Consider the following 18,955-nt stretch of genomic DNA (forward strand, 5'->3'; position numbering starts at 1 on the left):
CTATTTTTAACTGTTTTAAATTCATTTTAAACCTCTTAAATCAATTTTTAAATCATTTTCAAAGTTTTAAATTCCTTGTTTTATTGTTGTGATTATTTTTTTATTATCATTTTCTTTTCTTTTATGTAAAGCACTTTGAATTACCATTGTGTATGAAATGTGCTATATAAATAAACTTGCCTTGCGGCGCAGAAAGCCCACTCAATTAGTTGTGGGTGACAACTTCACTTATTCACTTCCTTATTTTAGTGCTTTCCCTTCCTGTAAGTTAAGTGTATTCTATTAACAGGGATGTACATGTGTTCACATCTGCAGGCTCGGATTCAAGAATGGGTTTATTAGCGGCTCTTCGCCTCATCGCTGTGTCTGGGTGTCTATTGCTGCTGTGTGGCTCATCATGGGGAATTAATGCCTCAGTCCCTCTGGTGATATGGCACGGCATGGGTGAGACACACTACATCCCATCCGCACCTGATCAAATAAATAATAGGCCTGAGTCATTGAATAATGTGAATCATAAGGGTAATATACATTGGTCACTTCACAAGAAGGCTTTTGTGTATACAGTGGCTTTCGCAACAAAAAAACTGACACTAACGCTTTGAAATGCATCATCTTGCAATTTTTTATCTTGCACACACACACACACACACACACACACACACACACACAAACCAAAAGTTTGGGGTCAGGAGTTTTTTTTTTTTTTATACTTTTATTTAACAAAGATGCATTAAATTAATCGAAAGTGATAGTAAAGACTTAGACTTTTACTAAAGATTTTGATTTGAAATAAACACTGTTCTTTTGAACTTTCTATTAATCAAATAATCCTGTAAAAATGTAACACTGTTTCCACAAAGATATTACGATTTTGTTTTGTTTTTAACATTAATAAGTCTGGAGACTGGATATTTTTGTAGAAACCATGGTAATTTTTTTCAAGATTTAAAAAAATATATATTTAATGTATCTTACCTGAATAAAAGTAATAATGTAATAAAAAGTAATAATGTAGGAAAAAATCTAACTGATCCTAAATAGTAGTGTACTAAGTGACTAGAATCTTTACAAATCTTTTTTTTAAATACATATATATATAATTTGACATTTCATTTGTACACCACATTACTCCGCATTATTAATAAGCAATTCCATAAAATAAAATTGCTCCTAATTTTTTAATTTAATCCAACATGTTTTCAGTATCATGACCTTCTGAAGTACACAACTTATGATTGAAAACTGCATATTATTTATATTACACCTTGTAGTGCCATGACCTATGGAAAAGGCACCATTGTTGTGAAATTACCTAGAAACATGTTTACCACATTAACAGAAACACACCCACTGATTGACCTACTGAGTTTGCGATAAAGATAATTAGACAATTGCTAATTATCACTTATTTATTCATCTTTTTGCAGGAGACAGTTGTTGTAATCCCCTGAGCATGGGTGCAATAAAGAAGATGGTGGAAGAGGAAGTCCTAGGAATATATGTGCTTTCCCTGATGATCGGCAAGTCTGTTGTACAGGTAAAGCAGGTCCACATCCTCCAATCTTCTCATTCCTGTTGTTTTTTCAAATAAAAAGGTCTGATTCAGTGTTTTTTTTAAAATTATTTATTTTTTACAGGACACTGAAAATAGCTTCTTCATGGATGTTAATGAACAGGTGTCTTTTGTATGTGATCAGCTGGCTCAGGACCCTAAACTGAAGGGAGGCTACAATGCAATGGGCTTCTCCCAGGGGTCACAGTTTCTGTGAGTGGTTATTTATTCAGACCAATCCATCCAAGGGATTATCAAAAGTTTAATCATGTCTTTTTACTTTTCTATCTTGTTTAATGTATCGTAAGGCGAGCGGTTGTACAGCGTTGTCCAGATCCCCCAATAAAGAACCTCATCTCAGTTGGTGGACAGCATCAGGGTAATATGACCGATGTGCTCTGCTCACTCTATGATTGATTTACTTCCTGAAAACAGCAGTACATTTGTTCCTAAAAGTGGTTAGCACTTCACAAGAACACTGTGGCACAACAACCCTGTTTTGATTTCACAAGTCATATTGCTTAAGGAAATGCAACCATTTTGAATTATTGAGTAAATATAAAGTTACTTGGAATATTTTGAGGTTATAATATTTGCAGTCACAATCTATTATAGCATGTAAGATTATACACTACCATTCGGTAAGATTCTGTAAATTATTTTAAATGTTTTTGAACGATAGGGAAAATAATCACAGTCATTAATAAATATTAATAAAATGTTATCAATAAATAAAATAATTATATTTGTTTTATTTATGCTTTATTTACCTAAATCTTGAGTGACTAAACCCACATGATTCAAACATCTTTTTTTAACATGCCTTGTTTGTCAGACATGTGATTCTCTCTTCCTTTTTTTTATTTTTTTGCAAATCACAGGAGTATTTGGTCTTCCACATTGCCCAGGTGAGAGCTCTCATATCTGTGACTGGATTCGCTAGATGCTAAACTCAGGAGCCTACACCGATGCAATTCAAAAACAGTGCTTGGCTGCTTTAGGCTTCTCAGCAGGCCATTTTATGATTTCAGAAACACAATGACAGTTAATATGAACATTCACTAGTCAAACAAATTGATTGTCATTTTATTTTAGCTTGGTGCAGGCACAATACTGGCACGATCCCCTCAATGATGATTTGTATAAAAAGCACAGCCTCTTCCTTGCTGACATCAATCAGGAGCGGGTAAGGATAAGGGAGAAATTATTATTAAAAATATTAATATTTGTGCATGTGGTGTGAATGAATGTTATTTCTGTCAGGTGGTGAATGAGACCTACAAGAAGAATCTCATGTCTCTGAATAAGTCTGTCATGGTTAAGTTCCTGCAGGACACTATGGTAGATCCTGTGGATTCTGAGGTACATCAACAGTATGAAATCTCTCTTTTATTGAACTAGAAGAGGACTGATCATTACTAATTGAATTGTCTTTATCAGTGGTTTGGCTTCTATAAACCTGGTCAAGCTAAAGAGCTGGAAACACTGCAGGAAAGTGCTATATATACAGAGGTAAACTGAAGCTTGTTGGCTTTTTCCTCTTGTTTATTATCCCCATTTAACCCACCAACCTACAGAAAGAGTGTATTTGTTTAATGCTATTTTCTTTTTAAATACTTTATATCCTGCATAATTTTGCTATTGATTTTTCAATTGAACCTTGCTCTATATTATATGCACCATATTTATTTTGTTTGGTCAGGATCGCCTGGGTTTGGCAGAGATGGATTCGGCAGGGAAGCTTGTATTCCTCGCCACTGATGGAGATCATCTGCAGTTCACCCGAGAGTGGTTTAATGACAATTTACTTCCCTACCTACGCTAAATACAGTAACAGGCTTATTCCTAATGAGGGAGTTTACACACACACACACACACACACACACACACAGTCCAGTGTCAGCTGACTTTAGCATGCTCCTAACTAGTGCCTCTGAGTCTTATACAATATCTTATATAGAAATGAAGCCAGTCTTGCTTGTTTTATTGCACTGATCTGATTTTTATTTGATTTAATCAGAAAAAAATCATTCCTTATTGTTTCACTTGAAATTTTAATTTGTTCTAATTGTGAACTATTTTGTCACAGTTCATTTTTGTCACAGAATAAAACTTTGAATTTTACAAACAATGTGGCCTAGCTTGACGTTTGAGTTTGGGGGGGCCAAACCGAACCGGTGGATTTGGTCAGACGTACTTTTAAACACATTTTAGTTCCCTCTCGAGCTTTCACGAGACAGAGGATCCGTTTGCAGTGCAGTCCGTGTGCGGTATTGTGTTCAGCGGAAAAAAGTTTTTTTTTTTTACCCAGTCATTTAAACACATTTGAGAGCTGTAATGACAATACCGTGATATTTTTGCTTAAGGTTATCATACTGTCAAAATCTCATACCGGCCCATGCCTACTCTCAACATAGTGATTATCTTTTCACACATACACATTCAGGTGTAAGCGCAATATTATTAAATGCATTTTAATATTTAATAACTTTTTTTTTTTTTTTGCATTTACATTACAAGTAACCCTGCTTGTCATAAAAAGAACTTTGTTTTCTAACTCCACGAGTGCCATCGGTTACCATGTTTATCTAAAAGTTTAGGGTAATTTTCCTTGCTTTACCCATATAGCTAAAACTACTTTAATTAGCCTATATACATTTATGGTGCAATTAATACATTTCGTATCAACCCATGTACATTTTTAACGTGAGCAATGCCCTGTCACTTTAATTCAGCGTGTGCAGCACAGCAAAAATAAAATAGACTCGGTGCGGGAACGATCGCTGCGATGCTGCAGCGGAAATGATCGCTGCAATGCTGCATATACATACCGCTCAGAACGCATCCAGTGAATGCTCAACAAAAGCAAATGCTCAAAAAAAAAACATGCACTGCAAACGGAGTATGTGTGAAACAGGTGTTGGATAGTAAATTTAGTTTGTATGTAATTATACATGCTTCTGTGACAGCTTTGTATAATTAATGTTTTGTTATGCAATGTTAGCCTATGTTTAATGCAGTCAATAGCCTATAGGCTACATTTGGTTTTCCATAGGCTATTCAATCATTAAACTAAGCTTAAATCATTAAAAACTGACACATAATAAACAAGAATAAACAAATCAGTAAGTGTAGGCCTACATTCGTATGTATTTTTGTATTTAGGCCTATTGTATTTATTTTTTAATATCAATGCTGTTTAAGACAAAATGCGTTTAGCGCCATCCCCTGACCATTATGTGACAAATTCATTAAAGAATATATTATTTTTTATTTAATTCTGAGAGAATATTCCACCACGGCTGTTTTTCATGACTTTTCCCTCCGTGAAATTAAGTGTCGGCAACAGCAAACAACCGTGATAGTTAATTTAAAGATTCCATCGACTCCAATCGTGGGAGTCGGGAGTCGGAGTCGACTCCGAAAAACCTGGAACCGAACACCCCTAGTGTGCACTCACTGAGCGCTCTCTTCTCCCTATCATTACTAGACACGCCCCTTACTGCTGATTAGCAGCGAGTGTGTTTTGGGACTCAGTCCGACACTGTGGTCAAAAGAGTTTTTTAAAGGGGTGGTTGATTGCGATTTCACTTTTTTAACGTTAGTTAGTGTGTAATGTTGTTGTTTTAGCATAAACAATATCTGCAAAGTTGCTGTGCTGAAAGTTCAATGCAAACTGAGATATTGTCTTTTTAAATTCTGGCAGTTTAACGCCTACAAAAAGGGCTCTTAGGGACTACAACTAGTTACTTCTCGGGTTTGTGTCACAAACCCAGACAAACCCCGCCCCCAGGAACATGCAATGAAGGGGGCGAGGCCAGTGCTGCCAGATTGGGCGGGTTCCCGAAGGCTCTATCACTGCAAAAGCTCTATCACTGCAACTCCGAAATCAAAGCACATTTGAATTAATTAATCAAAACCGAAACTAAATATGTCAGTTTATACGATCCTGTCTTTTATCTTTTAAACGGTCCAGATTGATAAATCCTTGAAAACTGCTAGACTTGATTAGTTTTGACTGTGCAAAGTTCTGTATTATGAACGAAGGTAAGCGCATTAGCCTATTGTTGTTGTTTTTTAATTGTCGGATTATAATGCAGTATGTATCAATGAATGACAGTTTTGACTGTCATGGTGTGTGCATGAGTGTGAAATACTTGCTAATTACGTTGCTTTTTCCTATCACTTATATTGGACACTTTTTGCATTTAAATTGGATTATTCTGACTGTTGACATTGAAAATGATGCATTTCTTGATTGCCATTTTGACAGTGTCTGCTTGCATATTTTATTCATGATTCATGTTCGATAGCCTAATTCTCTTTAATGTAGGCTATTTGCCCCGATTCGATCCATTTACCTGGGAAATTTATCTAATGTTATATTTATATTATTTTGTCATCATTATTTTGTTTTAAGGAGTTAAAAATGGCCCTTATCGACCTTGATTTACATATTCCATCACATTATTTTGACAGTTAAGGTTTTGGGCGGGTTTTTGTGAGCTTTTGGGCTGGAAATCGTCCAACACTGCAACACTGGGCGAGGCATGCTGCTTTAGAGAAGAGGAAGAGAAAACTAGGGGTGCATGTAAAAATCTATTCATATATGAATCGTGATTCTGTCTTCTAACCATTCTAATGGATAAGTTTCGAAATCAATGTTCTAAAGCAGCGGTTCTCAATATTGTTCCTCGCGTTCCCCTGCTCTACACAAGCTCTGCATCTCTCTCTCTCTCCATCTCATTCAGCTCAGCTCCAACAATGAACTGTTCCATTTATACACTTATTTTCACATAGCTATGAGAAGCGTTATACATGGACGCGCGTGCGGTTGCCGTACTGTATTAAACCTTTAATCAGCTTTAAATAAAACCGTATATTAAAAGCTAACAGAAGCAGTACCATTTACAGATAACAGCGTATCTAAAAGTATGAGACAACAACAATAGAAAAAACATACCATTAAGAGCCGTGCTTGCACAGGTTCTGCGCGATCCTCTTCACTAATATCCTCTGCGTCTCAATCGGGCTCAAACTGATAAGCAATATAGACGATGCCATTGTTTACAATACAACCGGAGCACAACCCGCTGAGCTGAGGGGCGTGACGTTCAGACGCGCACTAGAGGCGGTTTAGCGAAACAAACCACCTGGGCCAGCTAACCAATCTGAGCCCATCACGTATTTCTGAGGGAGGGAGATGGTCCTCACTGCAGAACACAAGATCCAGGAGGCGAGGTTGGATCCAGATCCAACTCCTCCCACCGTACATATACCTAAACCTACCCGTCTCCAACCCCTGCTCCCTAAACCCACCCATTTCCACCCCTAAACCTACCATCTCCACCCACTAGATGTGGATCCAACCCCGCCCCCTGGATCTTTGTTCTGCAGTGAGGGGCTACTGAAATTATGTGAAAAATGTTTTTTTTTTTTTTTTTTAAACGAAGCATTAACACATGTTAGACTGTACCCCCATAAACACAATTAAGCCTAGAAAAAAAACTCGTAAAAATAACTGGTGGACAGTGGAGCCTTGTTTTTGCCCTCCATGTGGGCGTTCCTGTAAGGGTGTGCTATGAATAGCACGAGTGCAAATGTGATTTTATACAACAGTTCAGTAAATAAGAAGTTATTCTGACTTAGTCATGAAGAAATTTTAATCCGTGTATCATTCGTTTGATTTAATATTGAAGAAAGAAACATGAGAAACATTTCTCGTTTTTTTCTGATACACGAATTCATTTACCGCCACCTAATGGCAGTTAATTTCCTATTTACAGTATAAAAATAAATAAAAGGGATACAAACCTGTATGACTTTCTTTCTTTTGTGATTTTGAGTTTTGGGTTTTTAGGATTTTTGAAAGAAGACTCTTATGCTCACCAGGGCTGAATTTATTTGACCAAAAACATACTTTAAAATGTTCTTTACCATCACTTTTGAATAATGAAATGCGTCGTTGCAAAATTAAAAAAAAATAATAATAATCTTAAAAAAATACAAACAACCATTGAACAGTTGTGTATGTCTTATAAATGCTCATTCTGGGGTCCGTTGTTTGTTTTAATAATGTTCCACACCACATCACCTTTCTGGAAATGCTAAACCATAAAATGCAAGAAGCTGGACTCTTGCAACAAAATGTATCTGCCAGTTTATATTCAATAAAGCACAAAGACTCAGAAAAAAAAGTTATGTTATTTATTGAAACAGTTTTAATGTTTGTTCTCCAGTACCATTTCTTGGCCAAATAAAGAAGAAGAAAAAAAAAAGACAAACGATACAAAAGAAATTCCATACTCATGGCCTCAATATTATGGAAAGTAAAGATTAAGAGGTTGGAATTAAAGTCTGAACTAGTTAAAGCATGTGATGAGAGCAAGAGGTGGACACAGGTCATGTAAAACCAGTATCTGTACAGCAGATAGTCATCAGATATCAGACATGGATAGTACCATGAGCATCACAACGTTACGCTGTGTCCTTCTCTGCCTCCTCTCCAGTTTGTGCCAAAAACACTCAAGACATCAATATGCTTTCCACACCTTTCCATCATGAACCATGGAATGTTCATTTATTTATTTTACAGGGAATGTCCATGTGCTCTGCAATACAATATGAAATAAAGAGGGAAATGAGAATTCCTAAAGCAACTATTGTTTTTTTAAACATTGTTTCAGTGTAACGATTGGAAATATAACTGTGATCGTGCAAGTCTCCAATTCGTCCTCTAAGATTTGACACAAATCTTCATTCTAATTATCCCTAGAAAAAAAAACTGAATTAATAACGTTACAGTAAATGTCGGCATTGGTGGTCTGAAGAGGGACATTTATGTGCTTCAGATTGCATATGTCAAACAGAAAACGCAATGACCCCCCCCCCAAAAAAACCCTGCCTCCTGACCAGAAAATACAAATGAAAAAAAAAAAGAAAAAAAGACATAAAAAATACAAAATATGATAAAATGACTTGCTTCCTCACATTGGCCATTCATATTTTGCTTAGTATGGCTGCAAGACAACAAAACACCTCAATTGTTGGCAATCAATTTCAAGTGCTAATGTTTTAAATCAATGGAATAGAAGAGAATGGAGCCCTGCCGCTGACTGAGCAAGTGCTTGTGGTAAGCAAGCAGTCATGTCACTAGCTGAAGGAAGATTGCCGCTGATAGGAGAGTGGACCTGGTTGGCATTCCATTCTATTTTGTAGTTTAAGCTCATTGGTCAGTCAGGTAGGACACTGCAATGGGGGTAGTCTCACAGGCTGGTCGTTTATCCAGCAATCTCGGTTGCTGTGGTGACCAGCTTGCTACCGTCCCATACGGTTTTGAATTGTTCAGGGACTGGGATCTCAGTCTGGAATTAAATAGAAATAGAAAAGTAATTACTCACTCTTATTCTTACAATCTTCAAAATCGTAGACGAATCACTCCATTACTTACATATTCTCCATCTTTGTTGGGCACCAGCACGTTCATCTCTGAGCTCTTAGCGCTGATGATTTCACATGACAGAGAGTCCTTGTTCAGGTACACATGGCAGCCATCTGTCTTGTTGATGGAGATGGTTGGCACCTTACCCATAACCTGGAAAGCAACAGAAGAGCAATCACTCAAAAGGTACAGATGCACAGATGCACGGCAATATCAAGATATCTGGGCGTTTAAATGAATTAAATTTAAGACCCTTAATTAAAAGTCCAATTTTCAAGAAAACAGTGTATGTTTCACTGTATGAAAGGCGACTTTTTCATAAAAATATTACGCCTCATTGCCTGACCAAATATGATGAGACCACCCAAGAAAAATAACAATAATTTCACCCTTTTATCTCACAATTCTGAATTTTTTTCTTGCAATTCTAAGATTATATCTCACACTACAAGTAGCAATTACCTTTTTTTATTCCGTGGTGGAATAAAAAAACAAAAGTGTAAAACAGTGTAAAAAATTGAGATGTAAATTCAGTAAATTCAGAAAAAGTGAGATGCAAGCTATTTTTCTCAGCTTGCTGATTTTACATCTCACAACTCAGTCTGTATCGCACAATTCGGACTTGTTTTTCCTCAGAATTGCAAGATGTAAACTTTGAGATGTAAATTGAGTTCACACCTAGCAATTCTGGAGGAAAAAAAGGCAGAAATGTAAAATAAAGTCTGAATAACTTTATTCAGCGGTGGAAACAAGCTTCCACACATTGCAGGATCAAATTTAAAATTTTAAATAAAACAAAGAAATCTAAATCTGCAGATACACCGCATTCAAGTACATCTATAATGAGAAGAGTATCTAGCACAAGTATACACACCTGGACCTTAACATCTTTGCAGTTGATCACCTCAACAATACCCACAACATCGTCAAAGACGAGACCCAATTTCTTACAGTTATCTGAAAAGAAAACAACAAGCTAATGTCTAAACTTTCTACCTATATAAAAACAAAGTGAACACTGGAGGAACTAGTGGTAGTGCGTACATACCTAGAATAATGGAGTTAATCTTCCCCTTCACCTGTAAAGTGCTGTTGTTGCACTTAAAGGCATAAACCACCTGCTTTAGTTCTGTGTCACTGATCACAAGGCCATGGGCACCCTCCTGATTTTCCTGTTGGGGAAAAAGCCAAAAAGAGGATCAGCATAAGTTGATAAATTAATTGGACAAACAGCTTCATGTCTTCACAAGAATTCCCAAAACTCCACTTTCTATTTTAGCTTGTCATGAAAGTTCTTTACTATAACATCACATCTTTACTTTGTATCTTTTTTATCAGCATGTATAAACATATCTAAGATTGAGATGGAAAATACCTTTCAAAATGTTATTTCCAAAAATAATTTCAGCTGCATACAGACTATAAAAGGCATACTGACTCACTCACCACTTTCCATTTCTTGCCGTCCAGCTCCAGCACTGGGGGCAGAGTGCGGGCTGGGCTGGCTGCTGCTGTGGGCCGAGCAGCGAAGGGTTTGGGCCCAGAAGGCAAAGGACCTCCTTGGACTTTGAGTGTAGGATTCTTGTGGGTCTTCTGGTCATCAGACACATGCTTCAGTCCTTAAAGTGAGTGAAAAGACAGGAGTATTAAAGACAAGTCTTCAATAAATTCCTGTGCCAGGGGATACAAATACTGATAAAATGTATACCCTTTACATCACTGTGAGAATTATTGTAATTACGGTAAAATCTAATAAAGAATAAAAAAAAATAAAAAAAAAGTTACTTTAAATAAAAGGTGATTTTCAAATGCACAAATAAAATATTATTAATAATAATAAATTGTTTATTACAGCTGTTATAATCAGGGTTAATTTAGTTAGCTAAAACTGAAACTAAAACCATAAAAAATTCTCATTACTTGAAATAAGACTTAACTGAAAAAAAAAAAAAAAAACTTAATTTCAGGTAGTTAATAAAAACTATATAGACAAACTACTAAAATTACAAAAACACAACAAAATTACTAAAACTAACTAAAATTAAAACCAAAACTGAAAATATTAAACTAAAAACTAAAATATTAAAAACAATAGTATCACAATGATACTAAAAGAACACTGTTATAATGGTTATTTAATAATAATAAAAATAATAATAAATATAGCTGCAAGCAGCAATTGCCGGGGTTCGAGCACTTTAAGGCCTTGAAGGTGGTATGCTTTTAGGGACTAGACCAACCTAGATGTATGGCTGACAGTAAAACACATCCAAAATGGAGAATAGGCTCACAGACAGACACAGACACACACAGAAATGAAATGAAATGGTTAAACTACTATATTAATACTTAATAAGCATACTTGCGCACACACACACACACACACACACACGGACACAGACATAAATTCACACACATTTTGTTACAGATATAGATATTTGACATAAATGATAGGTTACACAATACTTATTGCAAGTCGTCTCTTTTTAGGAGTTTATGTCATTTTCAGGTTTCACTGTAATCATAATCTGGCATAATTGTTTTACTGGACACATTTTGAACCTATTTTCCCAAACAACGTCAGTACTATTAAGTTAGGGATCCAGTTAATACCTTTAGTAATATCAGCTCCCTTGTTGATGGAGGCAAAGAGAGCATTGTGACTGGTCGCTCCAGAGTCTCCACTTGATGATTTGTCCAAGTTCATGGGGGGTGGAGGAGGACCTGGGGGAGGTGGGGCTGGTGCTCCTCCACTCGGGGCGCCTCCAGAGGCAACCGGACCCTGTGAAACCAAAATGTTGAAATATTTGGGAAATTTGTTTTCAGAAGCATGTGGGACAAACTGAGCACACGAGAATGTCACTTACAGTCTTGCTCCAGCTCAGTCCAGTGGTGTGGTGCTGCTTGATGTAGGCCTGCAGCTCGGTCCAAATGGACACATAGGTACTGACCCACTCCACATGCATCTTATCTCTAAAAATAAGACAATAAGGCAGATGGGGAAATGAGTGACATACCATTTTGCTGGTGTACAGACAAGTTGCTTCACATCACAGACAGACACATACTTTTCCTTGTAATCCTTGAGCACACGGTTCGTGTAAAACATGGCAGCGTCTTGCATCTCCTTCACATAGGGGCCTGGCTTTGGTGCCTAACACATTTAGAAAAAAAAAAAAGATAGTTTATTGAAAGAAATTCCAAATATGCACTGATTATGGCTTTTGTTTCTTGTGCATTGTAATTTGGTACATGCTGTGGGGTTTAAAAGTCTGTTGAGAAGGTTTTAGCAACCTTTACACAACAAAGTTGTTGGCCTAATGAAGAAATGGTCAAAATGTTGCTTTGATTATCATAAGGTCTGGTGCTTTAAAATCAGTGTACAGACATCCATACAGGTTTTTTTTTTTTTTTTGAGATTACTTGTGCTTCTATTTCTAGTTTATTAATACACATTTAGCGTGTTAGTTATATGATTGTTAATTATAACTATTTTGGCTATTACAATTTGCATGAAACAATTAGTGAACTTTTTAAAATTAATTTAAAATTAAGTGTTGCAAATTTTTCTTGTATTCAATCTGTGACTTAGAAATAGAGTATAATCATAAATATTTCTTATTTATTTTACATCATAACATTTCTTTGTAATGTGGTCTGACACTTAAATCCTGCCATATTCATCCCTGAAAAACTATATGCAATGCAACGTATGGTAGTTTAACCCAGATATTTTAAATGTAGGCAATTCTGACACTTGAGCATGAGGAAATTGACTGGTTACAGAACACTTCCCAAGTATAAAGTCCCATAATTGATTTAACCTCAAACAGAAACAACTCAACTACAAAAACTGCAACACACAGTGCTGACAGTCCCAGACTCCACCCTCCGCCTTACCATGGCAACCCAGCCGAGGGCGGGAACGCTCTCGCTGACAGCAGAGAGGTGGTTGAAGAGAGGTGAGGAGCGGTTCTTCTCACGGAACGATTGCACCTCCTGGATTACTTTAGACATGGGGGCCAGCAGAGAGGTCAGGACAGACTATATAACAGAGAAAAAGAGAAGTTGAGACTAATGAGATGAGGAAATGTAAAAAAAAATAAATAAATAAATAAAATTGAATGACATTGGAGTCAAAGTTACACTACCTTTCAAAACTCTGAAAGAGTTTTTTGAAAGAAATTATTATATTTATTACGCAATGATGAATTCAATTGAGCAAAAGTGACAGTAAAGACATTTATAATTTTACAAAAGACTTCAATTATTTGCTGTTCTTTTAAACTTTCTATTCAAATCCAAAAAAAAAAAAAGTATTACAGTTTCTACTAAAATATTAAGCAGCAACTGATAAGAAGAAATGTTTCTTAAGCAGCAAATCAGCATATTAAAATAATTTCAGAAGGACCATGTGACACTGAAGATTGTAATAACGGCTGCTGAAAATTCAGCTTTGCTGTCACAGGAATAAATAAATAATAAATGATATATATTTTTTTAAAATATATTAAAATAGAAAACATTTTAATTTGTTATAATTGTTCACAATATTACTGTTTTTAATGTATTTTTGATAAACAAAATGTAGCCTTATTGAGCATAAGAAACTTTCATTAATAAAATCGAACCAACACCAACATTTTGAATGGTACTGCAGTAGCAAGTCTTATTTAAACACTCAACATAATATGCTGCAGGGACACTTACATCAGAAGGTTTCTGAGAGCTGGAGGCAGTGACCAGAAGCTGTCTTTGACAGGAAAAGGCCTGCTTCATCAACTCAGCCTATGACAAAACAAAGAATAAGACACATTGACTGGAGTCACTCGATGTGTGTGCCAGTATTCAGGAACTATAATGACAGTGCTGCATTACGCACATGCTTCTGGACATCACCCCCTATCTTCTGACTGAGAGCAGTGTACTGAGCCACAGGGCCAGAGATCAAATTGTCATAGGCTACAACATACACTGAAACCGCTGAAGAGAAGAGAAACAAGAGCAAAATTACACCATGTCCTAACCAGACACAATACAACATTTCCAGCAACAAGCACTTAGTCCATCTGTGAACATGCCCCAACGGCAGTTTCACTATGCGCTTACTTAGACCTGTAAATTACTATCTTAGCAACCACTCAGAACTCCTAAGCCAAAAGAAATCTCGCTCATAATTATGATATTCTTGTCTCTTTCATTGTAAGTCTATGGGCTTTTTAGACAATGTCATTGTTCAAATGGTTAGCAATAGTACTAAAGTAATAGTAGTACATGCATCTTTAACAAGCTGCATGATTTGAGGAGAGACGAATTATGCAGCAAAGTTAAAAACTCAAGTTCAAATTTCTAACTCCCCTTATGCACTAAGCAGTGCTAATCATTGTCAGACATATCTGGTTTACAGTTTTCTTAATACCTCCAGATGCAGCAGTAGGGCCGCCTCCACCCCCAGAACTGGACATGTCCTCCAGACGGCCCACAGCTACCTCCAGACGCTGCACTAGACCCACCAGCTCTGCCATGCCTGATCGGTGAGAAAGAGAGAGACAGCTCAATGATTACAGAAACAACAAGGTTTTACAGAAATCACTGTAATAAGATGTAATAAAAAATTCAACGTATGCACAGATAAATTTGTTCACAATAAGATTAATAACATACATTTACAAAATAGACAGGGTGAATTTTATTTTATGCCAATTTTAAAAGGTATTACTGTATTCTGACTTCCACAAATTTGACTTAATCTACAACTCATTTATGGTCAAATCAGCGACGAGCAACAAGAGCAAGTGTGCATAAAAAGTCAACAGAAAGAAAACAGATGCACAATGTGCAAAGTCTGGAGAGAATGCAGGACGTGCCATAACATGTTGTCCCACAAAAATGCTACGGGGAGAAATAAATCTGCAATTTAAGGGGGAAAAAATGTGCCAAACCTCTAAAGATACAAAAAGGAGGAAGTAGAATTGTTTGCCTTCTTTGGGCAGCTTTCAAAGGGCAAGTCCCTCTTTACTGCCCCTTCACATGCACACACACTAAACAGGTAACATTACGTAACAGAAACCTGATACGTGAATCTGGCTCACTGACTCACTCCTCCTTTCACCTGAATGCTGTTCTGGGAAATGTACAGGTATCCATACGAGCACGTAATCACCTGCCCTTAATGAGAGCTTGCAACAATTAACGAGGGGAAAATCCCACTTATTTGTAACTCCTACAGGAATCACACATTTCCCAAGACTGCATTATAACTACAGCAGAAAACTATTAACAGTGAAGTTCATGCTGGATACATTAAATTGCACTAGTATTGAGAAAATGTGAAAGATTGAGTAAGCTATTTAACAAAACTAATGTCATAAAAATAATAACAGCTTCCTCTGTGACCACAAACAGCTGTGGCTGTTGTTTTCAAATGTTCAGGCAATTGGAATGAACAAAACATTTGATCACACAGGACTAAAATCACAGAAGCACATTCACCTTTGAGGAAACAAAAACACATCAGCAAAAGAAACAGATATGCAGAATTTAAACTTTTGCCAAATAGAATAAAGTTAGCAATTATGGCAAAAGGCAACGAGCAGACAGGAGTCAAGCTAGATTCAAATTTCTCCTCTCCCTTTTTTTCACATTGTAAGAAAATATTCACATTCAAATTAGAGTAGTCAAATTGTCTTGTCTCAGGTACAAATTTCAGAACAGTTCCTAATGTCCTCTCCCTAAAAAACAGATGGAGGTGGCAACAATTATTGAAGAAACAGCCACCTAAAGTAGGAAAATCAATGAGATGATCTAAACTGATTATCATTTGGGTTTAAAATCAACTTTTTCACTCACCAGCCAATATGGCTACTAAATGTTTAAAGTTTCCAGCCAAGCCATTCAGAACTTCTACTAGCCAAAATAAAAATAAAATAAACAAACCAGATGATCAAAATCACTGCTAAGATTTAAGCATATTCATTATTAAATCTGATTCTGGATCACTGAATTGAAAGCTTTCAGTTTTACGAGTCAATCAACCCTCTTTTGCAACCCTCTTTGTGCTTTATTTTTAATATTGGAGGCTCCAGGTTGGAGGACAGAACTTATTAATCATAACCTAAACTGGCTAGTGAGTTGTTACCCACCACGGCTGATTTTCACCCACATTTAGTGTGCAACTGGGTGTTTATTTCAAACCCAGCTGTGCTTCTGGACATAAAACAGGTCATTTATGCTTCTAACTTATTAATCATAACCTAAACTGGCTAGTGAGTTGATGTGTGTTACCCACCACGGCTGATTTTCACCCACATTCAGTGTGCAACTGGGTGTTTATTTCAAACCCAGCTGTGCTTCTGGACATAAAACAGGTCATTTATGCTTCAGGACTAATAAAACTAGGCCATATCGCATCCATTCTCGGCATAGCGCAGGGTGAGATGTGCCACATTCAGCAAACATACAAGACACTACCAATAGTCCACTGGCTTTCATGACAGGCAGTCAAGCCATTAATTGGATTGCAATAGGATACGAGGCAAGAGGCAAGCCAAGAGATTTGATGTGATTTGACGGAATAATCAGGCCAGTCGGGCAACACGGTCGCGCGTTCAGTCAAACAATACAGAGCGATTGTTTATAGAAAATAACATGAATACGGAAACAATGTAGCAATCGCGAAGAGCTTGCGTTCACTTTACGCCGCCCCACTTCCTTCATTTGCGCTGTAGCGATTTTCAGTATTCGTTTGAGTCGGATCATTTCAGTGAATCACTTGAACCGATTTACAAGACTGGGATGAGCAATTTATTAATTAAACTGAATCAGTCAAAATGGTTTTCGAGTAAACAACTCAAAAACTAAAACCGAGAATAATGAATGAGCTGTAAAACGGTGATCAAGAATGTGAATGGCTGCAGCTAAATAGCCTACCAGTAATTCCACAAATAAACGTACTGGAAATATGTTTACGACTTGCTTGCAAGAGAGTTTTATAATCACGCATGCGAAACAGTTCTTTTTAATAAAAGCATTTTATTAAAACGCGCGATGACGTAATGACGCAAAAGAATCGCTGGATTTTTTAATCGGTTCTTTGAAACGAACTGCTCGAAAGAATCGATTCGCGGAAGCGAGTCAGACTTCCCATCACTGGGCGCTGAGCTCTGCAAGATCAGGAACTTTTCTAACCGACGTATAACACTGCTGTTATGAAATCTGCATACATGCAGTTGTATGATGAAACTCGTTTTATTCATACGGCCTAATGCCACTGTGAGAATGTATTGCTTTTGGCAATATTATGCGCGCAGAATTTGCCTGTTTCAGTTGTCATGATTTGCGCTGAGACGCAGCGGCACGCTGTGTCTAGAAAATATTTCGCCGGCAAGTCGCTTAACACAGATATCTAACAATTGAAGGCAATGCATTCGGCCTTTTCTCCTTACCGTCACCGTCTGAGAAATGTTACAGTGGTCCTAAGCTTTAGTCTTTGATGTTGTATGGGTGTGTTACGGGCTCCTCGTCTGCGTCGTCTTCCTGTATGAGCGAGCGTGTTGAAGTTCCCAGCTGTCACCGCGCGCCGTTTCCGCCCAAACTCCACCAACTGCTCCACTTCCTTATAAGGACAAAGGAGAGAGAAAACGAGTGTGTGAGTGTGATAAAGTGATGAAAAAGAGTGAAGCAGGAACAGGAAGACTCAAGACTGAGTACGAAAATGTATTTGCTTAATATTATTATGAGTCCAGTCAATCTAGGTGATTAGATGTAATGTTCATAAAACGAATTCCCTCAGTCTACCATGTAAGAAATGTGACACAATTATGTAATAATGAAAGTGCTTATTTCCTTAGTTTTACTTCTTGTTCACTTGCAGTTTTGAAGTCTTGGGCAACAATATTTTTAGAGCCGGAGGGGAAGAGAAATGTGGGATTCAGAGCCTTGTTGGTCAAACGGAAAGTGTGGATGCCACGATTTTGATCTGTCCAAACAGTGCATGGAATTACAAGTGCATGCTTTCACTGACTAGCAATAAATGGGCAGTTTGGGGGCATTAGTTGGTCATTGTGCTTTAACCCAGGGCATTTCCAACACTAATTTTCAAAATATTAGCAAATTTTTTAAGTAACACTTTATTTTACAGTGCCTTGTTATGCATGGTACATGTACTGTACTGCACAATTATGCAAAATTACAAACAGCTAATCCGAAACCAAACCCTTAATTGTATAATTATACTTTAAAAAGGACAACTTAATATAATGTATCCCATTTTCCTCATATATACTATCAGCAAAATAGTTTACATCAAAATGAAAATTCTGTCAGTAAATAACCACTTATTTTTTTATAATCAATTTTAGACAATAACATTCTGTGCAGTTTTTTTCTGCAGATGACAAGAAGTTATGTGCTCATCCGCTTAGATCATAATAATTAAAAATAAAACGATAGGCAGATGGAATCTAATTTGGTTTAAGCTCCATTTAAAGCAACAAACATGTGGTTTGGTTCTTGCTTACTGCTTTCCTAAAACACTGCCCTGTAAAGCAAGGTTTACAAAAATTGTGTACAATCATAAGAGGCTTTGGTGAAAGTCTTAAGTTCAGAACAGAAAACAAGTACAACCAAACAAAAGACAGCTGTAAATATATTTTCTTTTTATTTACTCCAGTTATTAGAACAAGTCACATGAAACAGGGAATTCTTCACTAAAAACAACAACAACAAAAGCATTGATTAAAAAACCCTTCATTTTCCCCAATGCATTCAAAATGTGCAAGACTCCGACATGTGGGGGGGGGGTCTCGTCTCAAAAGGCTGAGTTGAAATTATTTTAAAACCGAGTGATGATTTCTGATGAATTAACAATCATCAGAAAGCCAAAAAAAAAAAAAAAGAAAGTGCAGAGAAAAATGCAGTACTAATGCAATTTTGTTAAACTTTTAATAGGCCTAAATTGC

General features: G+C 36.7%; 1 protein-coding gene and 1 pseudogene across 1 annotated transcript; one reads left to right on the top strand and one right to left on the bottom strand.

The window, feature by feature from the left end:
- The first annotated feature begins 188 nt into the window (after nt 1-188).
- Nucleotides 189-3,672, top strand: LOC107742833 (palmitoyl-protein thioesterase 1-like; annotated as a pseudogene).
- A 4,075-nt stretch (nt 3,673-7,747) lies between these two features.
- LOC107742832 (adenylyl cyclase-associated protein 1-like) lies at nt 7,748-17,597 on the bottom strand. The gene is made up of 13 exons (XM_016555889.1): nt 17,441-17,597; nt 14,416-14,523; nt 13,879-13,979; nt 13,707-13,784; nt 12,897-13,040; nt 12,065-12,150; nt 11,864-11,969; nt 11,610-11,778; nt 10,443-10,615; nt 10,045-10,168; nt 9,871-9,953; nt 9,006-9,149; nt 7,748-8,919 (listed from the first exon to the last, which is right to left on the bottom strand). The coding sequence occupies exons 2-13, from the start codon at nt 14,519-14,521 to the stop codon at nt 8,836-8,838; spliced, it is 1,398 nt and encodes a 465-aa protein (XP_016411375.1). The 5' UTR covers nt 14,522-14,523; nt 17,441-17,597; the 3' UTR covers nt 7,748-8,835.
- Between the last annotated feature and the right edge of the window lie 1,358 nt (nt 17,598-18,955).

The sequence above is a fragment of the Sinocyclocheilus rhinocerous genome, unplaced genomic scaffold, assembly GCF_001515625.1.
Source record: "Sinocyclocheilus rhinocerous isolate Xijiao unplaced genomic scaffold, SAMN03320098_v1.1 scaffold1338, whole genome shotgun sequence".
Classification (NCBI taxonomy): Eukaryota; Metazoa; Chordata; class Actinopteri; order Cypriniformes; family Cyprinidae; genus Sinocyclocheilus; species Sinocyclocheilus rhinocerous.

Excerpts from the sequence above, each read along its gene's own strand:
- LOC107742832 (XM_016555889.1), bottom strand. The coding sequence starts at position 14,521 with ATGGCAGAGCTGGTGGGTCTAGTGCAGCGTCTGGAGGTAGCTGTGGGC. Across the intron at positions 13,041-13,706 it reads GCTCTCAGAAACCTTCTGAT|TCTGTCCTGACCTCTCTGCT; the intron begins GTAAGTGTCCCT and ends TCTGTTATATAG. Across the intron at positions 12,151-12,896 it reads CCCTCGGCTGGGTTGCCATG|GCACCAAAGCCAGGCCCCTA; the intron begins GTAAGGCGGAGG and ends TAAATGTGTTAG.